Genomic DNA, 10,068 nt, shown 5'->3' with positions numbered 1-10,068 from the left:
CACACACACTTGCACACAAGCAAACACACTCAGACGCTCCTCATGTGAAAGTTACAGAGGGTTAATGTATGTGGACATTTCAGCCAAGGGCTGCTTTATTATCATAACCATGTTTATTTCCATAGAGAACATGTCTCACTGTATTTTCTACACTACTATGGATTAAATAGAAACATGCACAAGTAACTGTTACAACACATTGCTTTCAAGGCATTAGCATAGGCTGAGTTTGATGCCTCAAGATCACATTTAAAACAAACTTTAATCTATGATTCAGATTTTTTTTTTTATCTTAGATGCAAGCAGAAGTCTTGTTTTAATGTGTGAAACTGAACTGCAGTGAAGCAGCTCCTGACTTTTCTGCTAACCTCATAGCATACCAGGTGTACAGTGGTCTGTTCCGTGCTATCTGATTGGCTGGGAGCATTGGCTTGACACAGCACTACAGCTCCATCCACGGAGGTTTGTGTCACATCTCAGAGGACCCGACTGTCACTCTTTAAGAGGAGGGTAATAATAGCCGGGCGCCACAGCAAGTGGTGGCACAGGCGATTTTAAAGAAACATCAGGGAGACGTTGACATTTGAGTCTACGAGGAGAGAAACCCAAGCGCTGCAACCAATAAAGACTCCCACCAATATTCTCACTAGGCTTAGAGGGAGGGAGACAGAAGCAGATAGAGAGAGAGAGAGAGGGTGAAAGGCAAAGAGAGATGTCAGTGTTAGATGAAAATGTGTTGACCTGGTGATATTGATACCCCGCTCATAACCTCTACAGGTGTGCAGTACCGTCAGGAAGCAGCTCTGGGTGGGGCTATCTCTATGGATAACGGCCAAAATTACAGACCTTATTGTTTTACAGTACACTGAGCGAGCTGCCTCGTTCACTTTGAACTGCTGACAGCTGAAATGATTCTGTATTGAAAATAGCACTACTGTACAAATAATACATTCAAACACAGCACAGACACAACCTTTGGTCTTTAACGTTTGTATTCTTTTTTTATTTTAAACTTGATTTTTTTTAAGAAGATAAGTACTGGATCAGGTTGTAAAACAGCTAATATATCATTTAATAAAAAAATATTTCTTTTTTTTGTATTTGACAGTGGGGACATTTCTAATTTAAGAAATATTCAGCTGACGATGACCTTAAGATTAATGACTGAATTTTGATTGAGCAGATTTAGCAAGGTTATAGTGATCTTTTTCATCACTTGAAAGACAGATCTGGAACAATCTGCTGATCAGTGTCCAAGGCTGTTGCTAACCTATCGTCTAGATATGACCTATAAATGTATTAACAGAACAATCTAAATTGGTAATTTGGCATTTATGACATTACAGTGCCCTGAATGTACAAAATATGTGTAAAAGTGGAAAGAGGCATGTTGCTAAGAGTAAATTAAATATGAATCACTTACTTTGACATCGGCATTATTGTCATCATAATTGTTTACTCATGCTGGTTCAGTTTATCTTTAATTTAAATCATTTATTTACTTTTAAAATTCTTTTACAGACACACTCTCAAACCTGAATTGAACACCAGAGTCTCTGAAGCTCCAAACCCAGACACAAGAGAGCAGTTTAGTGTCTAGCCTGCTGGCTCAACAGTAACTCATTTTATGCACATTGTTAGTTATAATTCAATGCAACAAATTGACTGCATAAAGTGTTTCTGGTGTTTAAGTGAATTCAGACTTCACATAAATAGCTGTGGGGCCGTTTTCTTAGTTTTTCATCAGAAGGTATTGACTGAGCAGATGCTTTGAACCACCATAGAATGTGCTGCTAGTCTCAAGTGTCATTAGCTTCAGGGCTTTTCCAGCTAGCGCCAGGTAAAGATTAGATAACAATCAGCCCTTTAATAGATACTGTTGGAGGCACTGGAGCCGTTCCTGTGCTGTGCCGTTCATCTGAAGCTAACAACAGAAGAAGAAAGAGTGGAAACCGATGTCATTTCCTCCCTGATTTCTTCTCTGTGATGTACCGCTGAGCCCGGCGAGGAACACGGCTGTTGTCAAATTACATGTAACTGTTGGTGGCTCAAACTAGTGTCAATGTACAGTGTCTGTCTGTCTGTCCGTGTTTGGGCACACTGAACTAGAATTTGAAATGACACAATTCTAGTGTGGGATATATTAAATAGGAATATGCTGCAATATACTGAAGACATTTTGAAATACAATTTGATATATTTGATTATTTTGGTGTTGAGTCTTTGCATGCATCAACTCTGCAACCACTTGCTATAAACACATAATAGCTAACTCATAACGCTGTCTTGTTAAACTTTAGACAAGATGTCATATCAATAGCATGATGCTGGACAAATATTCTCCTTATAAAAAGAAAGGTGCATCTTCCTAGTGTTTCCTAACTTTCAGTAAAATAAGAAGAAAAAAGCTGTGCTATCATAATATGATGTGCATTACTTCACCGAAATTCCAAAAGTACAAAGGGCTTTTTGTTGGATGACATTCCTTTCTTAATATACTTCAATTATTAGGAGGAGTACTTTGTATTGAGTAGAGAGCTCCAAAAACATTGACACTGGAGGAATAACATCTGCATGTTTACTCAGGAGAAGATTCATCCCTGATAGCCTCCACGAAAATGAAGAGGGGGAGAAAAAACAAGTGGAGGAAATTTGTGGAATCCCATCTGAGATTGCTTCCCTGATGGATTCCTTTTCCTGTCAGCTCAGACGAGAAATGAAGCTGGGGAAAATTAACTCCTGATACAGTTACGCTGAATTAGACAGAGAGGGGGGAAAAAAACCTACACACTTTTTAAGGATTCCAGCCTTGTCATTTTCAATTTTCTGCTCTTTGGACATGCTTGTATTCAGATTCCCCAACATCTATTCGCCATATCAATCCTAATTAGACAATCTGGGCCCACGAAGGATGGGAGCGGAGTTATTTGCATAATTTAATCATAAATACTCAGTGATACATATTTCCAAATGCATTTGTACAATTATCTTTTCATCCTTGGGGCAAAAGTATTAATATGATTAGGCAATAATTCTTTAAAAAGAGGGAAAATAGGAAACCAGCAAGTGTGCACTCTTTTTTAAACTCCAGCTTTGGGCTATATGAAAAATTAATTAATTTCTGAGGAAAATCAATTTCTCTATGTGACCATATTAGACAGAGCCAGGCAAGGGCCTGCATTCCTTCTCCAATCAGGAAATCTCATCTGCTCCCTCTAACTTCTGTCAGTAGCATTTAACATCCTGGTACGAGCGTCAGTGACTTCCGCCATGCTCCCTAAATGTGCTGTAATGTGAAGGAGCCCGTGAGTAAAGACAAGCAAGGGAGCTCTGGCTGGGGAAAGAGGAGAATGGAAATCAGAGTGACCCAAAATCTATTGCTGGCCTGTCAGGCAATCAGTCTCAAGTGTAAAATCATCAGGTAAAATCACTGTTAACAAATCTAGTTTAATATGCTAGATAAGTCATATTGACAGATAGATTTTAAACCGCTTAGGTCTGTTGTCTATAAAAATCAGAGCTAAAACCCCTTTATGCTTGTTGAACATAGTAAAAATGGGTAATTTTAATACACTGATCAGCATGGAAAGACTTGATGTCGATGTGTGATTCAAAACCATTTCATTTGGTAGAAGAATTAATTGGTAATTCAATTGCTGTTGCGGATCCAGTAAAGGCATGCAAATAAGATAGGAGCTTGGACAACTAATGCATCCAACAGGCAAATTAACAATACAGGCCTCTTTGCCATGCAAATAGCCTCTAAATCCACAAATGACATTAGACAGTGTCAAACAAAGCCTCTTTAACAAGAGAAATCTGTGGTTTCCACAGTCTTGGCTCAGCTTCATTGTTAGCTACAAAAAAAATGGATCTTAAAAGAAATTAAGAAAAATGTATGTTACTTTTGTCAACTGAGCTAGTCTGTGGATTTTTCTAAAAAATGTTTTAATTTGCACTTGTTCCAGCTGAATGAATGTCAAGTCAATAAAGCAATTCTGATTTTCAAGGAGACTATTTGTTTGCAAAAAAAAAACACCTTGCCGCCATCTGCCAACTGCACAGTTGACTTGAGCACATGTACTGTACCTAATCAAATTTAGCAGAGCCCCACTGAAGGATTAAAAATGTAAAAAAAAAAAAGAGAGACCTTAAAATGCTTTTTTTCCCTTCAATAAAGAAACAACACACAATATGAGGGCCAATTTGACTTTCAAGAAAGTACTTGAATAGATTTGGATTTTAAACAGCTTTGTATACCATTCTCTCTCTCTCTCTCTCTCGCTCTCTCTTTTCCTCTCTCTAATCAAGCATCTGTCACTCTGTTTTTGAAGTTATTATCGCCCAAGCTCCCTCTTGGATGTGGTTGCTGGGTGACGGGTATCTTAGCACCCACTCTGACTGGGAATAATTTGAATGGAATCCAGAAATCTCCCCTGAGTACCTGTAAACACATCCGTGCCTTGTAGAAAACAAATATATTATAAGAGAGCTCAGCAGAGGAGAGGAGGGAGAGAGACAAGCTGGCACCCTCGGTGGCAGCTCACACTGAGCGCTAAACAAAACAATTACCGTCATTTGCAAATATGTGTGTTTAGGCATAAACACTCTTGAAATAGGAACAAAAGAGGTGATAGCTCTCATAAAGCTCTCTGTCATATCAGTATCAATTAAATATATCTGTTAGGGAAGAAGTTGTTTCACTGCGACCTGTCACTCGTAACATTTCAGAGTAAGATCTGTTTGACTGAAGCGAGCCGGGGAAAATCTATTTAAGAAGGGCATGTAAGTGAAAAGCCGTCCCATTCCCAGTGGTGGGACATTGTCTGGGGCATGTGGTTAACCTTCAAGGGTAGACAATGATTGTCAATTAACTGCTGCATTTCTGCGCCCCAGCATCGGATAGCCTCCCTCCACAAAGCAGACCAATGAGAGATATGCGATATCTCTGCACCGCCCCCTGTGTTATAATAACCTTTCAGAGAGTTCAAGTGTCACAAAGCAATAAGAACCTTTTCCATCCCACCACAGGGAAAATGAAAAGGAAAACAAGTAGCTGGAGCAGGGGGTTCCTGGAGGGCTCCTGGAGGGCTAGAGTCATAATGTAGGGGAGATTACTGAACCTGGATCAGACTGGGAGCGAGAGTGAACACTGCTAATCTGGCACGAGAGTCCTTAAGAAAATGAAGGGGTCAAGAATGACTATATTCCTAAGTATCTTTAAAGATGAACAATAATTACTAAAATACTGTGTTACTTATTAGGCGAAGTACACATAGTTCAAACACTCAAAAAGTATGTAAAAAGGAATTTTTCATTATACTGATTTTTTTAAATTCCTCACCACAATGCCAAAGAAAACCTACACTAGCTATCTGAACAGCATTTAATGTGTGCAAAAAGTGTTATGCAAAAGTAAGCATAGTAGGGAACAATTTGGTTGGAGCTTGTTTGTGTCCACATCAAAACTAAAACAGCGGGATGCAGCGGTGCTCTGTGATGCTATTCACATTCACACTGTGTGCAAAATGAGAGTAGTGTTGTTTTAACACAATAGGCCGTGGGAGGGAAAAAAACAGCATGTGAAATAGTAAGACCCATTGTACAGGAGTATTATTCACTTCATTGTTACCACTCTGCCCCTGTATAAAAAGAGTAGTGACATTGTGGTAATAGGGCGAGATGAAAAGCTAAACTATCTCAGGCAGCAGGCTGTTGTTGTGTAACCTGAGCGGGTTAACCGGTGAACTCAGATACTTTTTCACAGTGACAGTAAGTCTGTGCAAAACGGAACATCGACTTTGGAGAGGGAACTCTTTTTCACCTACAGGGCAACCTGTGTCCTGTTTACTCAGACTGATCATTTTGCCAGCAGCAATTCAATGACAGACGGTGTAAAGCACACATCCCTGCAAATAAAATCAACTCTTTCTAAGTAACAGAAGCCTTTTATCCAACGGATGCCTCAGTGTTCCATGATGTAATTCTCCAAATGGGGCAGGCAGGCGGGCAGGCCGGGTCTGAGTGATTGATTTCAACCCAGCACCGGGAGTACCTGGCTGCTTTCAGAGACAATTACAGTCCTGTCCATGTGCTCGTAATAGCCCAGCACTTTAGCGTCATTAAAGCGACGCGAGGCACTGCATTATCCTTTAACCCCATCGCTGGCCATCCCCCCATTGACAACCCGGAGAGTTCAACCACATACTTTGTCACCTGAAGCCCCACGCCAGGCTTGAGAGGAGGATCACCGCACGATATGTCTTTCTCTATAGAGAGAGGGAGGGAGGGAGGGTGTTCTGCTCCCTTGATGCTTTATGTAAATGATGCTTAAGCACCAAAGTGCACAGGTGAGTTGTTGAGACGATTGCTACTGCAATGGAAATATGGAGCTGAAGCATATTTATTAGCTGCAAATATTGTATGGGCTGACTGTTTTGAAGCAAGCATAAAGAGAAGAGGAATTGTGTTTACTGATATGAAAAACTGTATGCTACTAAAAATTGAAATAAATGAACTACACAAGAAAAAAAGCTTCAGAAGAAATGTTTCATTGTAATATCCTTCCTCAAAATGTAATTTGATTTGGCATTTTCTGACCTTGCCTAATGCAATTTGCAGATGAAGCAATGCTTTGAGTGTCACAATGTAGTCAGCATCTCCTTAAATATAGATCTTAAACGTGAATAATATACATATATAATATGTCTGTTTGTGTGCAGGTTTGTTTGAGTGTTGTTTATTTTCACGCAGGTTTTTGATATTAAGCATGCATTTAAAAGTTAGTTTAATCTCACACTATCATTTCCTCAAACTATAATTTTTTTCCAAAAGGCTGTGTGCTTTTAAACTTGAGATAACCAAGTGACTCAAAGTGTTTATTGCTATCCCCCACTGATGTGAGCCTTTCCATCATATTTGCATTTCCAGCTCATTTCTGGGTGGGAGATCAATATGGAATCAATCATTGTGACAGGTAAGATGGTAAATTTGACCAGGCTGAACCATCCTGTGTGACTGAGCGATACATCAAAGCTAGGAGCAACAGGACAGCAAAAATGGCTTTTAATCAAATATTGATCCCCACTTAAATCACTCCATATTAAAACATATAAAGTTCAAAATATTTGATTTGTATATATAGGTTATTGCATTAATTTCCACGTGCTGCTGTTCACCTCACTCACTCTATATATTAATTTCCTTGTTTAATAGAAATCAAGGTTGATTAACACACATTCTCATATGTGTGTGTGACAATTCTATTTCTTCAAACACTCTTTTTCAACAGGAGCCGTGAGTGTACTGTAACCTCCTTAGGAAATGTACTGGCTGTCAATACTGAGAAAACAATTAATACAAAAAATATTCCATGTCATCTAATTATAATAAACTGGGTTTGTCTTGTTTACTTTCTAAAAAATCAAAGTTATCATAATTGAAATTGTATTCCCCCTGTAGCAAGGGCATATAACAAGGCATAACCTACTTTTACTCCAGTCATTTAGAAATAGAGTTGAGCTCAAAGTTTCCTTAAATTAAGAGGGATTACAGTAAAGCACGGCTCATAAAAGATGACTGGCCTCTCGTTTCTAAAATAGTGTTTGCAGTGGCAGCTCTACACCTGAAGTTTATTCAACAGCACTGTGAAACTCAGGTGAGCTGTAGCCTACATTATCGATTCATTTGTTCTGAAGCAGACAGGCTATCCATCATGGCACAGCTTTGCCCTGCACGTGTTAAAAAAACTTTCACTGAACTTTTTCACTGATGTTGCGCGCCGGCCTCTTCCCGTCCAACGGACGACTGCGAGCACACTGCCTGCATGTACGCTCACGCATGTTCTCCCACGTTACACAATCTACACGGAGCGATTATTAACGGCTGACAGGTTCATCGCATCGCTCGAACCACTTGTTTTATAAAAAGGAAAAATGTCTCCCCCTTCCTTGCTCCCGCGCCTTTACGCACGGCTGTCCGTGAAGACATTTCAAACCAAAATGCCGCACAGAGCTCTCCACTAACCTCGCATTGGTGCAGTCGTTGTACAGAGTCTCGAAGTCCTTTCTGGAGATGAGTTTACAGCGGTTCACCCCGGGTTGGATGGCGCCGAGCCCTCGGAGGATGCGGACCTGCTCCACATTGCACACCACCGGCGTGATCTCCAGCCGCTTCAGCTTGGTGTAGACCGTGTGCAGTCCACCGACCAGGTGCTTCAGGAACAGGTCGAAAGCCTGAGGAAGGCAGATGAGCTCGCAGCCGTCCACGGTGAAAGAAGCCACTTTGGCACCGCGCAGCTCGACCATCTTGCACTCATTGTTTTGCGGTATGTTTTCAACAGGCGACGGGGTCGAGTACACGGGTTTGCTGGGGGGGAGACCCGCGGTCGGGATGCCCGGGCTGCTGGTGGCGAGGAGCTCTGATCTGAACAGGTTCTGTCCGGGTCCGGATGGGGGGGCCAGGGATGGAGACGGTGATGAAGTTGTCGACGGCGGAGACGTCGTCGCGGAGGGAGTCGAGATCGGAGGCGGCGGGACCAGAGGAGTTGGTGGGATCAGAGCAGCCGGTACGGCCATGGTCACCTACAGGAGGGGAAGAGAGTAGCCGAAGTTCAAAGTATAAAACCCAGCCTGCCGAGACACCCCTAAATGAAAGAATCCACGAGAGTTTAGCTCCTCAGATAAGTTGGGAAGTAAAAAGAGCTGCCGAAAAAAGGCGTGCTGAGTGAGGGTTTTTGGGGGGGCTGAGCGGCGGGACAATGATCAAAGATAGGAGGAGGAATGACAGGAGGAAAATGAGCTGAAAAGTGCAGCTCCGCTCTGTGGATGAGTTGTTGTTGTCACACGGTACAGAGAGGGAGGAGCTAGGGGACAGTGGAAGCCTTTGAAGAACAGATAACTGGTCTTGAGCTACCACTGAAATGTTGCAGGTCTGTTCAAACGTTGCATTGTTTATTCCACACGAGAGAGATCCGGTTATATCGGATAATCTTGGACGAATCTACACGAGGGTTGCTTCTTTTTTTTTTTCTTCCTGTGGTCTAAAAAGTCACTCTCAAGGTGTATCTGAAATATCAGTTAACAGTTATTTCTGGTTCCAACAGCCAAACGCGTTACACCTGCTATCCAACAGTGTGCAAGCCCACGGCATCACAGGGGTCTGAGTGAGAGCTGCTCAGTTTAAGTGCTAAAATGTTTAAGAGAACCTGCACTTTGTTTTTCCTTCCATCCTGCAACTGTTTAAAAGCATGTTGCAAACATATTTTTTTTTTTTTTTTTTTACTGTCGTTTATACTGTGTTAATAAACTTTGATTCTGTTGCCATAGCCTATTTGTCATATTTTCTGACTGGGCATGCCAGTATGAGTCACTGTCCAAGGTACAACCTATCTGTGAGAAAGGAAAATGTGTCTCATTTAATTGGTCCTCCCTGATTATTGTATTTACACAGCCAAAGTGGCTATAGCTTTTTTTATGAAGAGACAGTCTGGCACAATATGAGGGGTGTTTTTGTATGCAAACTAAAACACAATTTAGATTACAGTGTGGTGCACGCATATAAAAGTTGCAGTTACTAATTAAAGTTTGACAGAAGTCACTAATCTGTAGCAGTTATGTCACCCTACATATGCAAGTGCTTCATGTTTGTAGTTGTTTTCAACTTACTGTCCATTTTAAGTTCAATACCCATGATAAGTATTACTTTATTATGTAAGAATTACAGGCGAACCAGTGAACATGTCAAACTGTGTCCTATGGCAACAGTGTTAAAAGTTTTTAATTAACTCCAATTTGCTATAGGTGAAGAGAGAAACCAACCAAAACCTTCTTTTGCCAGAGCCAGATACATTTAAGAATGTGAGGTGGTGGGAGAGCACTTGCAAATACTAAATTAAACCCTTAAAAAAAACATTTAAACACCGACCATGAAAATTGGTAACTGTTTATTTTTCGGGTGTCTTGCACGGTGTTGCAGTGTCAACTCAAGCCACCGCACACATTCTGGCAAAGCTCCAGGCAGAACACCAGTTTGTTCAAGGGTTGAACTTTTCACTGGAGCAAGGTTTAC

The 10,068-nt window shown here is 41.0% G+C and overlaps 1 protein-coding gene across 1 annotated transcript in view; it reads right to left on the bottom strand.

Moving 5' to 3' along the window:
• The window catches only part of dachd (dachshund d), a 91,947-nt gene extending 82,996 nt beyond the window's left edge, over positions 1–8,951 (bottom strand). Inside the window, exon 1 of the mRNA XM_035677121.1 lies at positions 8,026–8,951. Within this exon, the coding sequence (XP_035533014.1) occupies positions 8,026–8,576 (551 nt within the window). The 5' untranslated portion in view covers positions 8,577–8,951. The remainder of the gene's footprint in view (positions 1–8,025) is intronic.
• Between the last annotated feature and the right edge of the window lie 1,117 nt (positions 8,952–10,068).

Source organism: Morone saxatilis, unplaced genomic scaffold, assembly GCF_004916995.1.
Source record: "Morone saxatilis isolate NCDOM2014 unplaced genomic scaffold, NCSU_SB_2.0 Contig5, whole genome shotgun sequence".
In the NCBI taxonomy this organism is placed as follows: Eukaryota; Metazoa; Chordata; class Actinopteri; family Moronidae; genus Morone; species Morone saxatilis.
The sequence above is the reverse complement of the archived record's forward strand: the minus strand, read 5'-3'. Positions and strand labels throughout refer to the sequence as shown.